We start from the raw sequence: 21,319 nt of genomic DNA, 5'->3' as shown, positions 1-21,319 counted from the left end.
GGCTTCCATTTACTTTCCATGGTAAGGACAAACTTTAAGAGAAAGCTCAAAGACAGCCAATACACACACACATCTTACCTGTCTGGGAGTGACTGCAAGGGAAACCAGAGGGTTTCTGCATTCTGTCCTCAGCACCTCAAGTGCAACAGGTTTCAGCCGAGTGTCTGGAGGCATGCAGTGTTTCACAAACAGCTACTTCAAAGAACCTTTTCATTCAGACACAGCCCAAGCAACGGCGAAGTGCTTTTGCAGGCACAAAAAGAGCACTGGGTAGTGTGTGCTGGGACCTTATGCATGACCAAGGCGGTATGTTTCTTGTATGGAGACGTGCTATCCACGGAAGATAGCTCTGACATTAACACACAACTCGACTGCACTGCTAAATATGGTTGTTTTTATTTTCTTTTTCCTTGCCCAGCCCTATCTAAACATAAAATAAAACTACAGGACTGAAATTAACAACCCATTAAAATCAGCAATAAGTTATGAAAATCATAAAGCTTTTTTTTTTAAGTAATTAAGGGTAGTTAAATTATTTAAAGAATACAAAGTCCAAACAGCTTGGGGTAAGGTCTCCAGCAAGGCTTCCCAGGGAAAAGCAGTGGCCCAGAGGGAAACCTGAGAGTTTGAAAGACAGAGGGAACACATGACATCAGAGTGCAGGCTAGAAGTTCCACTTAGAAGATAACATTTCTGAAGGGATTTGTAAGAGCAACAATAGCACCCGCACAGTGGGATTGTGGGGGAGGAGACTGCCTGTAGAAAATCTTTACATTAAATGAGACAAGTGCTGAACGTAACTATGTTAACTAGGATAGTATGTCTACTATGGATATCAGATGGTTAAAGCTGGTAAAAGGGAGTGGTCCTAAAGAAAACAAAAACAGCATTGACCTCCGTCTACCCAGCCCAGACCTCGTCCGTCTGTCTGTCCTGCGCACTGTGAAGAGTGAGGCGTGAGGTGTTTATCATTATCAAATGCTGCATCAAAATAGATGATTTCCCCACGTGGTTTATTCCACTATAAAAGACATCTATGTTTTTACTTATGGACAAGCTTTAAAAAGATGTCATTTTGGTTTTCAACACATACAAACAGTTATCAAAATCTCAAATAAAAATGCTGCGGTGGCTCAGACCTTGGCTGCTATACTGCGTGCGCACCTCCTCAGCTCCGCGCAGACACCGAGGCACACAGAGCTTTTCCTCCTGTGATTCAGGCCGTCATGCATGGGCTGCCCCTACGTGGCCGAAGGGTGGCGAGCGGGTGGTCGGCTGCTCTAGAGCTAACAATGCAGGTAAGGTTAGCTGGCTTAGCATGGAATCCAACAGAAAGCCGGGCTGCGTCAGGGCCTCTTTCAAAAGGCTTCATGGAGTCTCTCCTTTTGTAGAGCACGATATGAGCTTTTTAAAAATTCATTTTGTTTAAAAGAACTGATCATCCACAGGCTTCATGATAAACAGAGGCTGAGTTTTAATAGCTCTTCAGCTATCTGAGATTAATGCCTGATTATCCTGCCTTTTCCTTACTCTAAGTGTGATTTTGTTTCTAGGGCCAAGAAGCTCGGGAAGGGTTCATAACCCTATCCTTAAATGTCTGCTCACCACCACAGAGTGAGCAAACTGCAACAGGAGAGTGAAGTCTCCATTGTCTCTCAAGTCAACCTGGTCAACTCAAGATAATCACGCGCATGGTTTCTGCTGCCGTTAGAAACTGTACTCTTTCCAAATATAGGAATATTTGTTCTACCAGGGAGGCTCTACCCCACTTTTCGTTAAGTATTTGCTTAAATACAGGTCTTCTGACCGTTTTGTTCAAGTATAGTTTTTAGTTTTAAAGAGGAGACTGCATCATGAACCCAATTTGAGAGCCGGTGTTGACTCGGCCCAGTGAGCGCTCCGCCCTGCACTGTTAGGCCATGCTGGGTCCTAGGACGCGAAGGAGAGTTTGACACTGGCACTGGAATAACCCTCGTCACTCCCGACACTCTGCAGGCTGCTGTGGTCGTCAAGGTCACTGATGCTGGTGGTACTGACACTGTCTGCTTCTCCATGGGAGAACTCTGTGCTTTCCACATCCACTTCAATCTCCTCTGCGGGAGGAAGAAAGAGAAAACAAAGGGGGGCATTAATAATCTGCATGTGCACTTTCAGAAGTTAGAGAGGTTATCCAGCAAGGTTATCCGTGCTCTATCAGGGACTCTCCTGCAAAGAGCAATCTGGTATACAGTGGTGGTCTTAATTTAGGCAGCAAGTTTACTAAAACCCTTTTGACGCCAGTCCGTCTAGACCTCCCACTAAAAGCGCTTGGCCTGTTTGGGAATTAGTACTTAATATTAAAAGATCCCAACCCAAGTGGTTTAACAACATCTGTTTTACATTAAACCAAAAACTAATTCACAGCTCTGTTTATTAATCAGGGTTGCTTTAAAGAGGTTGGGGTCATGGAGAAATAAAATTAAAGATAGAAAATTTATGTTTAGGCATCCGAATTTTTTGGTGGTGTCAACTCTCTATCATAGATCATAGGTGGATCTATGGATTTCTATGGATTCATCAACAAATTCTGAATAGTAACTAAAATAAGCTAATCATAAAGTAGGTTTAAGGGGTTTGCTTTTGATTTTCTTGCATGAAATATAGCTTCAAGCCATGTCCCTCTCTCATGGTAAGAATTCTGCATTTTCTTTCTCTCTTTCTTTCTTCCTTGCTTCCTTCCTTCCTTCCTTTCTCTCTCTCTCCTCCCTCCCTCCTTCCTTCTTTCCTTTGAGATCTGTTTACTTATGTATATGAGTATACTGTGCACTGTGGCTGTCTGCAGACACACCAGAAGAGACACTAGATCCCATTACAGATGGTTGTTGAGCCACCATGTGGTCGCTGGGAATTGGGAATTGAACTCAGGCAGGACCTCTGGAAGAGCGGTCAGTGCTCTAAACTGCTGAGCCCTCTCTCCAGCCCCCAAGAACTTGGCATATTTTAAACAGAACTTTTTCTAAGTCTAAAATTTATTTCAAAATAGAAAGAATGTATATACATATATGAAAAAAAATTGTGGTTCACAAAGGCACTGCCAGAGAATGTTAGGGTGCACAAAGCCCAAGCTGGGGGCTGGGAGTGCGGCTGGGCTCACTCTTCCTAACCTAGCACATGCTACTCGCTGGGTTTGCTCTCTAGCACCAAAACAACAGAAGCTAGACGACAGTACTACATTGGTTAGTGAGAGCCGATGCAGTGTCTACAGTCTCCCCGCCCCCACCCGTCTCGGAGACTCAGGACTTCCTTAGAAAGAGAAGCTGCCTACCTCGCTCTGAATCCGAGCGATCTGAAGAGATGGTTGATCCAATGCTGTCCATTCGTATCCGCTCCATCTCCTGAGGCCCCTGCAGCTGTTCCAGTCGCCGCTTTAAAAACCTCTGTTCTCGTTCCAAGTTCTCTAGCTGGTGCTGGCTCTTCCTCTCCGCTTCTTCAAGTTTCTAAAATGAAGATGTTTTATTCACACCTGTAGTCCAGTCTAGTACAGTAAAACTAATTCCTGCCACAAATACACATATGTGGGTATGTATGTACCCTTGCATATATAAATACTGAGAAACACTTGCGTTTTAAACATAAAAACAGTGGTCTTTTTCCTGTATGGATGCTATGTTACTTGAACAAATGAAGTGAACTATAAAAGTCTGTGAGGTAAGTTCCACAAAGAGAAACCTCCTGCAATGTGGTATTCAGTGGAAAATTACTGAGAGATAAAGCCAAATAACAGCATCTCCGCCAGAGGGCGCAGCTGCCTTCCTTCAGGGTATCGGAAAGACCTTCCCCAGCATTCTCAGGTCTAGATGGCCACGCTGTAAATTTTTTTCATTTATTCGCATCATGCTGCCCCACTGGATCGCTGGTGAGATTTTACAGCCGTTTCTCTGGAGGGCAGTTAGTGAAGAAGAGGACGGTCTAGTGAGCTGTACACGACACACACAGGAATCAGTGCAAATATGGAAAGAAAGATTCTCACCTTGATGTGTGCTTTGGCTTTGTTGAGCAAACCGAGTGTTGTGTGCCTGGTGCAGTCTGGGCCCAGCGGGATCAGAACTTTCAAGCGTTCTAAACACAGGCGCAGGTGAGCTCGTCTAAGAAAGATATCAGCCAATCAGCACAGCCTGGAGAGCCACTAGACACACACAGCAACTTTGAGCTATTAGCCAACAGCCATATTTCACTCCCAACTTTTTAAAGTACCTGCACGGTAGTGGCGCCGACCTCCCGCCCCACCACTCTGCCCTGCAGACAGAAGTCACTTTAGATTATCAGCCCCCATGAACTCTGTCAGACAGCGAATTGTCTAGGCCGCTCCATAAGCTCCGTGCTGTGCTGTTACTAAAGCAATCGAGCTTGGTTTCCCAATGCCTGAGAGCACAGGCTGGAGTACCGGTTTCAGCTACGGTACCTCAAGGAGCTATAAAACGCACTAAGGTTTCCACCTCCTTCCACCTTTTAATTTTACAGACACACACAGACACACACACACACACACGCACAGGCACGCACCCACACTGTTCAGTAACCGCAGCCATCCCAGAGGGCTGGATGTTGTTTATGTAGAGGCAGAAGGACGTGAACACTTCCTGATCTTCAAACATTTTTTCAGTCCTTTATAAAACGTCAATTTCATGTCCAGCGCAACATGGACGACAAAACTGTGCCTGCGGTGGTGGGTTTCACACCTGTGTTGTGAGCGGGCTGCTGCTCATTCCTTTCCCTTCCGCCCTCATGAGCTACCCTGTTTTCCCCACAAGGAACACAGGTGACAGAATTACTTGCTTAAAGTCCCGAATTCTCCGACAGACCATTCTCTGGGAAAGTCAGAGGGAATTTCTCCTGGAAATGCTCCAGGAGAGCCTTGTACACTTGTGGTCTCCAACTATGACCATGTACATAATGGGAGGTGCCAAACTCTGCTGCTCTCCACCTTTGAGTCTGTTCTTTACCAAGCGCTAACAGTTCAGCAGGGGGCTGTAGAGATGGCTCAGTGCTCAGAGCACTGACTGCTCTTCCAGAGGTCCTGAGTTCAACTCCCAGCAACCACATGGTGGCTCACAGCCATCTGTGATGGGATCTGATGTCTTCTTCTGGTGTGTCTGCAGACAGCTACAATGTACTCATATACATATACATATATATAAATCTTAAAACAAGACAGTTCAGCTGCGTGCAGCACGTGGACTCCTTTGGGGCTGTAACTGAACTTCTACAACAGTCTCAGCTGTATCAGGGATAACGCAAGCCCCCCACTTTCCTCTCAAAGGGGACTTTGAGTTTTAATACACAACAGTGATGTCAAGTGACAATTTCCAGTGCAGGAGTTGAGAGAGGGGCGGGAAAGGTGTAAGTGGTCACCTGTGTCACTGACAAGCAAGGGTGATTGAGGGCAGTGAGGTCAGAGGTTTGGCCAATAAAGGCAGGCCCAGCCACAATCATCAAACAATCAGAAGCGAATTTCTAGTCCTTTTACCGAATCTGCCATCTCAAGTCTAGCACTTGACTCTGCAACTTAATGCAGATAAAAGACTGCTTCGATTTCTCTGTATTTAACAAGTTAAAGGCTGCTCTGCTCTGCTACCTACCTAAATCTCTCCGCTGAGGAGCTGCACACGAGCAGGCTCCTCTTGCTAAGCAGACCAGAATCACCATTAAAACCACGCACCATGTGAAGGCGCCTTCGGATTCTACAGTAGGATTCTACACTGTGGTTTCTGCCTAACTGCGCTCCATAAGACACGGCTCGAGGGTGACACACATGCTGGCCATTTTCTTATTAATTAGAGGCTCTGCTCTGAATTCAGCCTTCTACAAAAGAAAGCAACCAGAAAAATGAAGGAAGTATGTCAGAGGAACACTTCTGCCGATTTTGTTCAAACTGCTCAATTCCAAAAGTTTGTCCGTGCAGCAAATTATCTTTTAACATTTTAGGTTTTTTTTTTCCTTTTTTTCGAGACAGAGTTTCTCTGTGTAGCCCTGGCTGTCCGGGAACTCACTTTGTAGACCAGGCTGGCCTTGAACTTAGAAATCCACTCGCCTCTGCCTCCCGAGTGCTGGGATTAAAGGCATGCGCCACCACACCTGGCAACATTTTAGGTTTTAAAACTAGTTTTCTACTGACTAAAAAGGCTAAGTCACACCTGTTTTGTCTTGCTAAAAAAACCTTCACTGAAATAGCAAACCCAAGGATGTAACTCAGTAGTAAGCGCTTAACTGGCAAGGTCCTGTGTTAGTCCCAGCACATCAAAATTTAAAGGGGGAAATAGGAAACGGTAAGATTAACGTCTCTCCTCTTTTTAAAATTATTCAGTTGTGTATTTACCATGCTTCTTTTGTGTACTCAAACTATTTCTTCAGGCATTTCTTTGGTTGGGGAAAGCAAAAAATAAATAATAGATTTAAAAAAGAAATTCAAAATTTTGAAGGGTTTAGAGTCCCTACTCCAGAGTGTCTCACTTGGCGACACTGGAGGAGTCACTCGCATACCAAGCAAGCAATCCGGGTGCAGGAACAGTCAGCCAGAGGAGGCGGTAGACCTTTAAAAGCAACTGAAACTTGGTTTTGGAAATTCAAGGATCTAGAATCTGTCTATGAAGAAGCAAGGATTTTCCAGGTAATAAAAGAGGAACAAAAGGATCTAAGCGTGGGCTGAGATTACATGCTGGAGACAAGGGAAATAAAGACCGCCAACCATGCACACGGCCTGGCTCAATCCCCAGGGCTGAGAACAACTAAACAACAAAAGCCCACACGAAACCCGCAAGATTAACAATGCCTTCACACAGGAGAAAACAGCTGAGACGCCATGCTATAAGGGAGCACCATGCCATGTTCAGTTTCGGGGTCTTAATAAATTACTTAAATGTATTAATGAACCAAGCCAAAAGTTCAATGCCCCAAATGGATGGGGAAGGCAAAGTTCCACTAGGAAAGTTTTTTTTTTTTCTTTTTTTTTTTTTCTCAGCCACTATAAACATTTCTTCAGGCGAGTGGCTATAAAGACACTCCAGGGTACGGTATAGACTGAGAGAACATACCCGGATGGCCACAGGCCAGGGACACCTGGTGAATCGTATGAAGGAAGTCACTGTATGAAGGATGACCAGTGAATTGTGCTCCTCACTAAGGTGTCCCTGTGGAAGCTAAATGTCATTTCCTACAGTTTTTGTACTTCAAGGTGAAACACACACAGCAAAGAGCTAGTGGCAGCTGCCAGCTGACCAAGCTCGGGCTGTGTGGTCCCAGCTCGTGCCACTCACTCTCTTCTAAGAGCGGTGGGTGCACCCTGACTGCACACGTACTGTGAGTCACCTCCTTTAGTTTTCTCTCCACAGAAAATCCCTAGAAGAGCTGAGTGGACGCTGCATTTCCTCTGCTGCAGCATCTCCTCTGCACCCTTAACCCCACGTCTGCTGGGGACCACACTGTAAGCTTAACTATGGTGACCGGGACTGGCTGCCTTCTGATATCATCTGGGCTTTTCTTGCCTCCATTCTAGTGACTGGTGGCTCAAAATCCTCCTGTTGGGGGTTGCCCAACCATGGGCCACAAGAGACACAAAAGGTCTAGTTTGATCTGAAATCCGAAATCCACTCACTGAGGGGAAAAAAATCAAGTCAGGTTTTGCAGCAGGTATAGCAGGCCTGCACGTCAGGTTTTAAAAATCACAGAATTAGACCTGATAGAGAATTTTTTTAAATGTTAATTTCCCAGTTAGCATTTACTTAACTTTTATTTAATGCATGGTTAGCTCCAAACTATAATGTTGACGTCTCTTCTAAGTTAGCATGAAAACAGTACAACAAGCTTAGGATAAAATCCAGCATCAAGAGGCTGGCGTTAAGAAAACCCAGTCTGCCTACTAAGATGGAGGGCTCAGGAATGGAGAGACACAAACATGCTCCTATTTTCAAAAACCCTTTGAAGTAGGTTTTAAAGTGAGATTTTTCAAATAGCAATTCTTAGCCAACAGCTCTTATTAGAAAGGTCCTATCAAAATTGCCCACATCTTCAAAATGGGCAAGCCCCTTGCCGGGAAAGAAGAGGTGGTACCCGCCTGCCTTTATTTTGGTTGGGTGGAATCATTTTTCCCTGAATGAACCTTCTGAACTCCAGGGATAAACAGATATCACAAAACACGGAAGGAAGAGACTTTCTACAAAATAAGGTTACTGCAGAGGGTAGCTGCATCAACTAAGAGCACATACAGTTGTGGGAAGAATTCCCTTTCAGAAAAAGAAAAGCATAAAAACAAAACCAAACTTTACACAAGAAGTGTTTTTCGATTCTGGAGTCCTCTCTGGAAACCAATTCCCCTGCCCAACAATGAGAAGTCTAGCCCTGCCTGGCCCCACAAACAGAACTGGCCGATGCCCTCTCAGTTCTGGTCCTTCATTCTTCCACTCCGGGACGCCAAGACTTTGCCAAGTAACTAAATCAGAATGGAAAATAAGCGAAGTGATAGGGACAAGCTTGTACTCTCCTCTGTTGAGTGTTACGCAACAGGCTGGGAGTTCTCCCACGAGCCACATTCTTCAAGCTATGCTGGCCAGCTGCCAGCCCTCCCTCCCTCCCTAACTCCGCACATGACAGCAGTTAGCTGCTATCCTACATATTCTATACACTGACGTTTCTCTGCAACATAATGTATGGAGAATCTCTAAAGATAGACAAAAAAAAATCTGTCTGCTTACTTTAAAAAATGCCATTAAAAATGGATCCAGATAAATCAAGCACACTGCTTTCTGCTCATGAATTTTATTTATGAAAACATATATGATCATATTCTGTTCACCTTATTCTGTTTATCAAACAAGGAAGCCAGACAAGCTGCTCCTATAAGCCAGTAACTGGTAACTGCTTCCACTACAGCTCACGGCTGTAACCTGGCAAGTGGAATTTTCCTACTGTGAGACTTGACTATGGTAGTCATGGGGCTCAATGACAACAGACATAAACACAGAAGAGCTGGGACCCTCTTCGTATTTGTCAAAAAGAAACTGCTTTTACTTCATATTCTTCTCAGCTGGTATTGTAAAATAATCACATAAAAATATCAACAAGTGTCATAATGAAGTTGTAAACACACGCGCACACACACCTGACATATTGTCAACGTTGACATGAAAGGGCTCATCTCTATATGCCGGAACTCGCAATGGAGCAGGCTAGCCTCAAATTTATGAACCTTCTGTTCTCACCCCATTGCACTAAGGCAGCAATAAGCCCACTGTGACATCTGTAAAGGCCACTCCAAATCTAACACTCGGAGGGGAGGATATGTGCACCCTAAGGAACTTGTCACGGGGCAAGCGGGTATCTGAAGACCTAAGGTTAAATATGGTGACTTTCGAAACTCGTATTTTTTCTTCAACAAAAAAATCTGTAAAGGGGCTGGAGAGGTGGCTCAGCGGTTAAGAGCACCGACTGCTCTTCCAGAGGTCCTGAGTTCAATTCCCAGCAACCACATTGTGGCTCACAACCATCTGTAATGGGATCTGATGCCCTCTTCTGGTTTGTTTCAAACAGCAGCAATGTATTCATAATAAATAAATAAATAAACTGTAAAAACATTATTTTATGTACAAATAAACAGACATAATACAAAATACACTTCTAAAGCAAAAGAAGTGGGCCTGGGGAGATAGCTTGGGGTAAGAGTGCAGAGGCTCCTGCAGAGGACCGGAGTTCAGTTTCTAGCACCGCCAGGTTGTGTTGTTCACCCCACCTGGAACACGAGCTCTGTCCTCTGAACTCCAGGATATCTGCATCCATGTGCACAGAGATCACACAGATACATACAATTAGAATAGTTTTAATAAGTGAAAAATAAGATAAGCCATCAAACATCACATTATTTCAAATACTTCAAGACCTCCAGAAATCTGCTAGCAGCCTGAGCTGCTGGGCTGGAGTTTTGGACTTAAGAAAGCCGTTTTTGGCTCAAGGCTGAGATTACGGATCCCCAAGACTCGAAACAGACGGGAATGCTGACAAGACAGGGGAGTAGGGTCAAGAGGATAGGAGGAAGAGACAGGGTGTGTGTGTGTGTGTGTGTGTGTGTGTGTGACTGATGGTGTGTGAGAGTGTGTCTGAGACTGTGAGCATGAATGTGTGTGTGCCCATTCTACAGAACGCCCTTATCTCCAGCATCCCAATGCTGACAAATTAATTCAATTTTGTCTTTGAAATCTTGCTATGTAAAACCAGCCTGGCCCCTCTCACTCCGTCCTTTCCCAAATACTGGGATTTCAGGAGTGTGCCAGCACACCTAGCCAACTGTTATCATTTTCAGTCCTGTCCAACTAACGTGTCCTTCATGTGACCTTCCTTTACACATGCCTTCAGGTAATGAGTACTATGGCTATAGTAATTACATTGTATTTTTTTAAAGGATGTACCCTGTGCGCATGCTGCCTGCATGTATGTAGGTGTACCACCATGTGAGTGCAATGCCCATAGAGGCCAGGAGGTGGCACTGCATTTCCTGGGTCTGGAGTCATAGAGCATCCTGCCATAGATCACAAGAATGCAGGAAATGGAACCCAGTCCTCTGCAGGGTCAGCAGTTCTCTTAACCATGAAGCCACCTTCCCAGCCCCAATCACATTATAACTAGTTGAGGTTAAGATTATACTTTATTATTTACATTTTTTTTCCAGTATTCAACAGAATGAGCACACCGAAAGGACAAGAAATAGAATGGTTTGTATACGCATCTATCTGGAACTCTCTGGCTTGCCAACGCTGATCTGATAATCAATGCTGGTGTCTCTCAACAGTCTTATCATATGTTAGGATCACATTTGTGAGGCCGGTTTCTGAGTGTCAGAACCCTGAACGTGGTGTTACTCTGAATCTGCTGCGATTATAAACACCAGTGTATGTAATGGTGTGATCTACCAGAAAAAAACTATGAGAAACTGACAGTCTTCAACTGAACTCCTGATTAGATTGCTGTCTCGCCCAGCCAGGCACTGTGGTGCACGCCTTTTATAGTCCCAGTACTCAGGACACAGAGGCAGGACACACAACTCACTCTGTGAGTTGGAGGACAGTCAGGTCTACAGAGTGAGTTCCAGGACAGCCAAGACGGTTACGCAGAGAAACCCTGCGTAACAGAAACAAAAAAAAAATAAAATAAAAAATAAAAAACAGAAAGAAAGAAAAGAAAAGAAAAGAAAAGAAAAGAAAAGAAATAAAAGAAAAGAAAAGAAAAGAAATAAAAGAAAAGAAAAGAAGAATGGCTCTCCTGACAGGATGGGGATATGTTCAGCAGTCAGGAGGGCTTACTGCTCTATGGGAGGACCACGGGTTCAGATCCCAGCACCTACACTGGGTAGTTCACAAATATTATCCTCAGCTCCAAGGGGAACCCATGCTCCCTTCTGATTACCACAGGCTCCCACATTTATATATTCATATTCATTCATATAGCCCCCCTCTCCCCCTTCCCCTTATACACACACTTTAAAAGCTGCACCCACGAACAAAGTATTTATGATGATAATGGACTAGCACAACACTGTCAAATGAAATTTAGAAATTAAAAAGTTTGTTAAAGACCATTTTTGGTCAATTTCAAGTTTGTGACTTTTTAGCTTCTAGAAAGCAGAGAATTAATTTTTAACTTTAAAATTTTAAGTTCAAGGGCTGGAGAGATGGCTTGTGGGGTAACTATTATGAGCACCCGCTCCACGGGCTCCAGGCCTGCAGGCGGTGCACAGACACACGTGCAAGCAAAACACTCACACAGGGAAGATGAAAACAACACATTTTAAAGAATTTTAAGTCCAAGCCGTAGTAACAATTATAATGGCAAGAAGGCAACCATGAAGGGGAAAATAGAAAAACAAACAGCTTAGAAACCCAGGCATAAGAGGGAAGCCTAAAAAAATCGTATTTAGTGATGCAGAGGAGGGGAAAAAAAAACAACCCCCCACCCCCGCCCCATAGCTTTAATCTTGCCTTTTATCATTTTATTTTTGTTTTGTTTTGTTTTGTTTGACACAGGGACTCTCTACATAGCCTCCTGTCTTGGAACTCACTCTGCAGACCAGGCTGGTCTCGAACTCTGAGATCCACCTGCCTGTGGGCGTGCATCATCACACTCAGATATTCTTATCTTTACGTGGGGTTCACAAGGGTAGCAGGGAGAACCCGCAAACCATTACTTTTTTTAACGTTCTGTATTCATCTCTAAAGTAAAATAACTTTTGTTTGTTTAAACTGGGACTCTCACGCAGCCAAGGCTGGCCTGAAACTCACCCTCTTCCCTTCCCCACCACCCCGCAGCTTGGTTTACAGACTTGAACCACCATGCCGGGCTCGAGGCTTTACACTTTAGACAGCCTGACTCATTTGGGGGGGAAAATTCATTAAGATCTTGTTCTAACTTTATATGCCTCAGTACGGGGGAACAACAGGGCCAAGAAGTGGGAGTGGGTGGGGGAGCGCGTGGGGGACTTTTGGGATAGCATTGGAAATGTAAATGAAATAAATACCCAATAAAAAAAGAAAAAAGAAAAATAAAAAGATCTTGTTCTAGAAGCCAATGCTCTTCACTGGATCTCCAACCAGGAGCCTCCAGAGCGACTTCTCACAGACTGCTCACTCACGTGCATTTTGAGCTAAATCTGGTTTCTGTGCACGCATCCCCTCTTATCTGTTTATAAGGATTTGGGGTTGCTGTTGGGTCCCCCCCCCTTTCTTTTCTTTAAATAAAAACAAACCCGAGCTTCATCATTCATTCAGCATATTTCTTCAGTCACACAAGAACTTTCTGTATTCCAGGTTTCAAGGTCTGGGAAATAGGGCTACATCTCTGCAGAAAACAGTGGCAATTTGTTCTAAATACAAAATAGCTTATTTTCTTTTGGCAACTCTCCAGGGATCTGGGTGGAGGGAAAGGAGACTCCTCTCGGGAGAGATCGGCTCTGGACCTGGACTACTGTCAAAACTTAGCTGTGGGTGGGAGACAATTTTTTTTTTAATTATCTTTCACATCAGTTTGGAAACAGATTAAAGATTTCTGCCTTATTAACAGTTTTCCATTCTTCGGCCTTTTTTGTCGGTGTTCATCCCTTTCCTGGCAGCCCGCATTGGCTGATTTAATGGTACCAAGGGGCTGAGAAGTATTACTGTCCAAAGGAAAAAGCATTCTCTCACAAGGGCTGGGAAAGCAATCTGCAGTCACAACAGTAGCTACTTGTTAATTTTCTATTTGAAACACAGTGATGTCAATAGCATTGTGCCCTGCCAGCAACCATGGGGTAAAGTACATTTTGAAACCAAAACAGACTTCCTACGTGCTGGCAAGTCAGATGGGAGACACAGAGATGAGCCGCCATGAGGCTCTGTCTTCTTTTCAGACAGGACACGCGTGCAAGAGTGAAATCTCTTCCACACAAGCTTATGTCTTACCTCTCCGCCACTGCTCCAATCTAGAGCCAGGTGGAAGTGTTTTATTGTTTCAAATTACTATTAGGATGACAGAGAAATGAAGCTCTAACTGATCTCAATAAAGTGGTAAACCTACACAGCACAAACAGCCTTGAGGACTGCTTTATAATTTGACTGTTTAGAAGCTAGAAATGAAAACAGAAACCCGTATACTTAAAAACGGCCCCACTTCTTAGGTGTGCTGGCCGTAACCACTCATTTTGAGGCGCGTATAAATGCAGGAGTTGGCCCGTGTGAACACACACAAGCCAGGGAACTCGTGCATTCTGAAAATGTCAATGTTGGGTCTGCACTGAGAAAGAGCGAGCGGAGAGGGGGAGCGCAGACCGACAGACAGCGGGAGCCGAGCCTGCTCCTCAGCAGATGGCAAACGCTCTGACACTGCTGGACACCGGCCAGCTCAGTCACGCTAGCTAGGGATCATTTGTAAAGATCCATTTTATTGTCATTTTCCCCAAATCAAAATGTGATTTTGTTGGGGGGAGGGGGAGGGGTGATGAAATTTGGGGCAGGAAAAGGACAACACAGAACAAATGTTGGCCAATGTGTTTGCTTCACACACTTAGAACGTTAACCTTCCATTTAGAACCTCTGGGAAAGTAGAAGACACAGAATGTAGGCTATGCCACACGCAGCCTTGGTACCGACACAGAACTGATGCTCTGATATATTGCCTCACTTCTAATTACTTAACTCTGTCAGTTTTATCTTTCATTGTCCTGTGTTCCTAACCACAAAGAGCCCAAATGAAAAGTTCTTTCTGAATTTCTTCTGAGGTCAGCCTAGCATTGCAGAGCACCTGGCAACAGTCTGGAGGGAGCACTGCTTGGTTAAGCCCAGCCTGGCAGTGAACGCCTTTGATCCCAGCACTCAGGAGGCAGTGGCAGGGGGATCTCTGAGTTCGAGGCCAGCCTGGTCTACAGAGTGAGTTAAAGGACAGTCAACAAAGCAGAGAAACCGTTTGTGTAAAAACAAAACAGTAAAGAACTTTTTCAGAAAGGAGGAAGGTGTTCAATGACCTAAGGATTTGAGTCAAAGCACACCATTGTAACATACACATTCATATCCCCCCCGCCCGTGTGTGTGTGTGTGTGTGTGTGTGTGTGTGTGTGTGTGTGTGTGTACATCTGTCTGAATCTTAGTTGGATTCCTCAGGGAATGTGAAATGAAGAACTGACAACCCCGCCTGCACTCCATTCTCAGGTCAACGCTGTTAATTTTCCATACAGTTTGCTTTATGAGGAAGACTTTCTTTTTCATCGACAACTAATGATCGTACACTTTGATTACATCAAGAGCTCTGAAGAACAATATAGAAAAATGGATGTAATTCTATGGGTTTGAGAAAAGGAAAAGCCAAGTTGAAGGACAGTTGCTCTGTTTGTTAGAGGCAGCCAGTCAAGATCCTCACCATTCATCATGGGAGGTGATATGACCCTCTGGGCTACATACACCAAAACAACAAGAAATATAAACTGTTGTTCCAACTGAAGCAGCCAGTAGGGTTTAGAGATTGTGTTTGCCGAATCTGTTTATATTTCCTTTCTAAGACTGTAGGATCAGAAATCCCCAAAGAGCATTGGGGGTCACCAACATCTCTTATCTTCAAAGATATATGCAGGATCCTTTGAAATGGTGAAAGGTAATACTCAATATTTATTTATCTGGTTTTTCTTTTAAAACCCCAGAATTTAACCTTGTAAGTCAAGAAAGCCATGTTCCCTCCGCAGGTGACTCAGTGACATAGAACAATATATTTCAGTGCTTTCCAGAGAGCCTTAGCTTCCAGCTGCTCTAAGAGGAGAGCCTTTGCTTTGCAGTTCACTCAGCCCAACCTAACCTGGCTATGTCTGACCCGCAAAGGTGGAATTTCTAATTGAAGAAAAAAACTTAATTGGAAGAGACTAATTTTTTTTAATACAGCTTTGCAAAATACAAGCCATTCTATAAAGGGATAATTGTGAACTGTGCTAGACTAAAATGAACCAAAAGTGTAAAGACACATGGACATTATGATCCTCGTCCTAGCAATGATCCTTGTCCCAGCAACGGTCCAAACGTCCAAGACCTTGGTGCTTGTTGATGGCACCAACGCATGGGACATCTCGGAGTGCTTCTGAGCTGGCCACGACCCAAACATTACACATATCTCCTATCTTCTTATAAAGCCCCCAAACACTGTTTAAAAATGGATTTAAGGGCTGGAGAGATGGTTCAGCAGTTAAGAGCACTTACTGCTCTTCCAGAGGTCCTGAGTTCAAATCCCAGCAACCACATGGTAATGGGATCTGATGCCCTCTTCTGGTGTGTGTGAAGACAGCTACAGTGTACTCATATACATAAAATGAATAAATCTTTTTTAAAATTGGATTTGAAACTGTTTTTACTTGTGGCAGTAAGACCCTTTATAGTTAACATACCCTGATTTAGGTAGGACTGCCCTTTAAACAAAAACGAAAACTTCTCCTTTAGGCTTTAAAGTTTCCTGAATTCTAGTCAAGGTTTCGGTGAAAACAAACAAACAAACAAGCAAACAATGTTCTTTGACAATTTACAAATTACACACATATTTTGATTTAGCCTTTGCATTTCCAGATTAGGAAATCTGAATCTTTCTCTTGTAGTTTTAGTATCTTTTAAATGAGCCAGACTTGTTCTAATCACTTCAGGATCAATATATTGGAAAGTAAAACATTCTATATGGTGCGTGGATATGTGTGAGTGTGTATGTGAGTGTTTGTCTGAGTCTGTGTGAGTGTGTTTGTCTGTGTGAATGTGTATGTGAGTCTGTGTTTGTGTGTGTGAGTGTGTTTGTGTGTGTGAGTGTGTGTGTGTATTTGCCTGAGTGTGTGTGAGAGTGTGTTTGTCTGTGTGAGGGTGTATGTGAGTGTGTGTGTCTGTCGATACATTCCTGTGCTGTTTCTTTCCCCCTGTTTTTATCTGTTTGCCTGTTTTCTTAAGAAAGGGGGGGAAGGCATGGGATTGGGAAAGTGGGGAGGACCTGGGACAAGATGAGGGAGGGAAAACCATAACCAGAATACACTATATGACATTAAATTATTTTCAGTTTAAAAAATTAGACTATTCAAACATGGTGTGATGGTAGCATCTTTAATTCCAGAACTCAGGAGGCTGGAGAGATGACTCAGTTCAAGTGCACTGGCTGTCCTTCCAGAGGACTGTGTTCAGTTCCCAGCACCCACGTGGCAGCTCACAACTGTCTGTGGCTCCAGTTCCAGGGGATCTGACAGCCTCACACACATATGTGCAGCCAAAACACCAACGCACATAAAAGTGAAAATTAATAAATTATAATCCCAGAACCTGGGAAACTGAGGCACGAGAATGACGAGTTCAAGGCCGCCGTTGGCTACATAGTTAGGCCCTGTGTGAAAAACAAAGACTGCATTTTAGTTGTTACAGATACAGCTGGGAAACAACTGTAAGAGAAAGGAAGAAAACCAAGTTGCATCACATTCTCTGACAATACTCAGGCACCTACCTATCTTATCCATGCGGGGTGGTTTGACTTCACCTCAGAGCAAGTGGCACACTACACTTGAATTCAAACAAACAAACTGAAACCTCCACCCCTGGAGTACCACGCAGATCACAGAAATAAACATGTACGACTATGCTGTGTACACCAGCTTTTATCCACAAGAGCCCCCCACGATCAATTTACCGTAACTCCCGTCTGCTACACACACAGCCCAGCGTGTAATTATACTCTTTAGAGGGGCTTTGTAATAATATCTTTGTTTTCTACCTAGTTAGGTTATAATCCAGAGTGGGACCCAGGGCTTCTGGTCTCTCTCTAGAGACTAGCAGAGACCAGTGCTTGGTAAGCGCTTGCTGGGGTCGGTTTGTAACTGCCTTGAGCAGCCCATCAGTGCCAGGGACTAAGCCACTTCAAATAAACAGTCTCTACCAAAGACTTCCGAACAGAGAACATGATCGTGAGTTACTGGTATACAGGAAACACTAACACAGATACCTGTCTATTGCAGACATCCTAGATTGTGTTCAAAGGGACTTCAAAAGAAACCCAAGAAGTTGGAGAAAAATGTTAAACCTTTGTTTGTGCTGTTTGTTTGTTTGTTACTATTTCCCACTTATGTTACCTCTAACTGTGAAGGCAGAAGTGGGGCGCAGAGACCAGGTTGTATCTTACTGGGCATAGTAAAGCAGCTGTTTTATTGCTCCCTACCGCGGACCGTAGTACATCCAACCTCTCTGTGCTCTATCAAGAGCATTGGGAAACCTCTGAGGAACAGACTGCACCTCTGCAAAGCGAAGTTCAGGCACGTTTACAGTCTAGATTTCCCTATCCACACCAAAAAATCCTAGACAGAGGGAGAATACAGTTCTTTCTATCGTTTCTAAAAGTTTCTCCAATAAAGGAAGGGCCATCCTCTGAAAAACAGTATTTTATAACTGAAGTGATGAGTGGCCAATGCTTACAAAACACTTCTGTTTCATTCCAATACTTATTCCAAATACTGCTGCTGGCATGTGTGCTGATGTGCGTGCTTGTGTGCGTGCGCGTGTGCACACACGAGCCTTTGCACACATGAAGGCCAGGGAGGGTATCAGGCGTCCTCCTCTATCTTTTTCTACTGTATTCCTTGGATGCCTTTAATTTTATCTCCAGAATCCATGGGGGAAGGAGAAAACCAACTCCTGAAAGTTGTTCTCCATATGTCCACCGCGACATGCATGCACACACACACTCGCGCAACGACATCGCTGTAAACATCAGGGGGGCCCCACCCCCCGAGATGTCTTAAATGCCTACTGCTCAAACACAAGGCACTGAATTCAGATCCCAGAGCCCAAGTAAGAGCTGGGCACGGTGGCAGATGCCTGCCACTCCAGCCTCGCAGGAAGAGGTGGGCAGACACAGACAAGTGGGTACCTGAAGCTCACTGGCCCGTGTGTACACGCGCACAGATGGCCTGGGTGGGCAGCTCTTGCTGTGCACCAGGAAGACCCGAGTTTAGATCCAGCAAGTGCTTTTAGCTGCTGAGCCATCCTGCTACCCACCTCCCTGACGACGTTTAAACAAAAGGAATCTCGTTATTTTATTATGGCAAGGATGTGCCTTAGCATGTATGTGGAGGTCATGTTGGGGAAGCAGTTTGTTCTTTCTTTTTTTTTTTAATTTCTATTTTCTCTCTCTCTCTCTCTCTCTCTCTCTCTCTCTCTCTCTCTCTCTCTCTCTCTTTCTCTCTCTCTCTTTCTCTCTCCCCTCCAACCCCCACCCCCATGTGGCTCCTGGGGACTGAAACTCAGGCTGTCAGGCTTGGAGCCTGCAGAGCCACCTACCTCTCCAGCATCCAATTAAAAATGTAAAATTCAGCCAGTTCAGGGGCTGGAGAGATGGCTTAGTGGTTAAGAGCACTGGCTACTCCGCCTCATGAGTCAGTCTTAGTCTCCAGTTCCCACGTGGCAGCTCACAATTGTTTGTAGCTCCAGTTCTGGGGGATCTGACACCCTCACACCAATACACAAAAAATATTAAATAAATTATATATATAAAGGTCAACTTAAAAAAAATTTTAATGATAGGTAAATGCCAATGTATTGTTTAAAAGAAAATCTTTAAGTATGTGTATTTGGGTGATAATATGTGCACGTGAGTGCTGGTGCCCAGAGAGACCAGAAGCAAGCGATTCCTCTAAAGCTGGAGTGACAGGCAGTTCTGCGTCACCTGCTGTTTGTGCTGAGAGCAGAACTCAGGCCCTCTGGAAGAATCTTAACCACCAAGCGCTCTCGCCAGCCAAACTCTTAATTGCTGTTAGGCTAAAGAATAACTTTAAGCACAGCCTATGAGACATAAAAGAACTTGGCTCAAAAGAATATTTAATGTGAGTATGTGTGTATGTGTGGGTTTTTTTTTTTCATAACAAAAAAAGAGGGTTCTTGGTTTTTATGGTATTTATAGTAGAAGTAAAATTATAACTGAGTACTTGGTTAGCTCTACCAATTGAAACTTGAAAGCAATGCTGCATAGCATCTGTAAAACCGCCCCACTCGAGAGGCACTGTCCCGTGATGCACCCGCTTTAGTGGAAGTCCCATTATGAAACACAGTCAACCTTAGTCTCCCTAAGTGGGTCATATTGCCTAGAATATCCTATGGGGACAAGCTGTTCTCTCTGAATCAGGGGTAGAGAACAAAACTATTTTCCTTGGAAGGGGAAGATGTTTTCAGGGTTGCAAATGTCTCGCTTTGTGTCTTCCTAAAATATTTTCAATCTTCAAGCGGCAGGATTCACGAGGAGGAGGAGCAAGGAGGAGGCACAGCTAAATTGGACTTAGCATTTAGCTTTTCCCCCTCGTCATCTAACAGAAGATATAACCTGCCACAGAAAGTTATTCATTCCCTGGGTACCTGTTAGTCCAGGCACCTGAAAACTGACAGCAGGGTTCTGTGGGCCAGATACATCAGCCTGTGCTCTTGTGCGCTGTGTACAGTCTAGCAGCACATACGCTCTCTAAAGAGACAAAGTAGCGCACACTACAAGGCATACAGCTGACACAGAGGGCACTTTCCAGAGTTTAGAGGCCGCTGGGTATCATCAGAAAGGCTCTGTGAAAAATATGTATTTTATATGTACCTGGGTACTCTAGCTGGGGGTTAGGGGATCTAGGCTTCTACCTTAGCTCTGTCATTAACCAGCTTGGTGGGGCACATAGTCAAGAGAGAAGGACTCTAGGTTCGCAACTAAGCTCCCTTGCTGATAGGACTCTGAACAAACACAAAGGCAACATGGTACCGTCCCCTCCTTCTCAGTCCCTTATTCACAGGACTGCCAACATGACAAGCCTCCTTTTCTGACACGTGTCTTTGCTCACACACGTACACACACAGACCGAATCTTGCTCTGCGCGGCGGACATGACAAAGGCTAGAGAAAGCCACTCTAACTGTGCTTTGGGTTCTATTAGATGGCGCAGGACTGGAAGTTCTGCCTAGCCAGCTTTTGTTTTCCCTCCTCATAAAACAACTGTTCTTCCCCTGCCCCCTCCCCAGAGTGTTTGCTGTGCGTAACAAGCACACAGAACCCGCAGCTAAAAACAGGTAAGAGACGCTTCTCCCACCAAGGAGTGCTAAAGAGTCGGATGAGGAAGGCAGACTAAAACAACCGCTTTGTCGGGATGGCCGTATCCACGGCCTCCAGAAATAAAATCCTCATTTAGAAGCATGTAGAAAGAGGGTCAGTGCCAAGAGAAAAGTCAAGTTTATCTCAGTGTCCACAGGGACATTGGAAGAGTCCAGAAAAAAAAAAAAAAAAAAACAAAAAACAAAAAAACAAACAAAAAAAAACCTACCCAACTTATTATCATAACAGCGTTTGTGATAAAAGCAACATCCAAAAAATTCTAAGGTGCCTTTCATCTCAGCAGGAAGGAAGACGCAGAGACAAGTAACTCTCTGGGGGTCCCAGGCCTGCTAGGGGTACGTGGTGAGAGCCTCCCTTAAAACGATCAAAATGAAAAACAAACATTTAAGACAAAAGTTAAAAATTATTTCTGGGATTTTAACTCTAATGCAGGTTTTCTTCATATAAAAAAAAAAAAACAAACAAACCCACATTCACAAACAATACAATAAAAAATGAGCAGGACCTCACAGAGTGTACTCTTTATCACAGACATTGGCTCCTCTTACCTATGACCAATCTTATCTGTGCATTACATACAAACAGAACACTAACATCCAGAAAAGCTGACCCAGTCTCCGCCAGGTAATAGCCCTTAAAATGTTACCGCTTATAAACTGTTCTCATGGAATTTGTTTACATTTTGATAATTCGTTAAA

At 44.1% G+C, this 21,319-nt stretch overlaps 1 protein-coding gene across 12 annotated transcripts in view; it reads right to left on the bottom strand.

The window, feature by feature from the left end:
• Positions 1-372: 372 nt before the first annotated feature.
• Mxi1 (MAX interactor 1, dimerization protein) overlaps positions 373-21,319 on the bottom strand; it is a 63,166-nt gene continuing 42,219 nt past the window's right edge. For all 12 annotated transcript variants that reach the window (XM_006526735.4, NM_001008542.3, NM_001360348.1 and 9 more), the window contains 3 exons: positions 4,010-4,124; positions 3,305-3,476; positions 373-2,093 (listed from right to left, as the gene is read on the bottom strand). In XM_006526735.4, the coding sequence (XP_006526798.1) occupies positions 1,930-2,093; positions 3,305-3,476; positions 4,010-4,124 (451 nt within the window). In that variant the 3' untranslated portion in view covers positions 373-1,929. The remainder of the gene's footprint in view (positions 2,094-3,304; positions 3,477-4,009; positions 4,125-21,319) is intronic.

The sequence above is a fragment of the Mus musculus genome, chromosome 19, assembly GCF_000001635.26.
Source record: "Mus musculus strain C57BL/6J chromosome 19, GRCm38.p6 C57BL/6J".
Classification (NCBI taxonomy): domain Eukaryota; kingdom Metazoa; phylum Chordata; class Mammalia; order Rodentia; family Muridae; genus Mus; species Mus musculus.
This window is presented reverse-complemented; position numbering and strand designations above follow the sequence as displayed.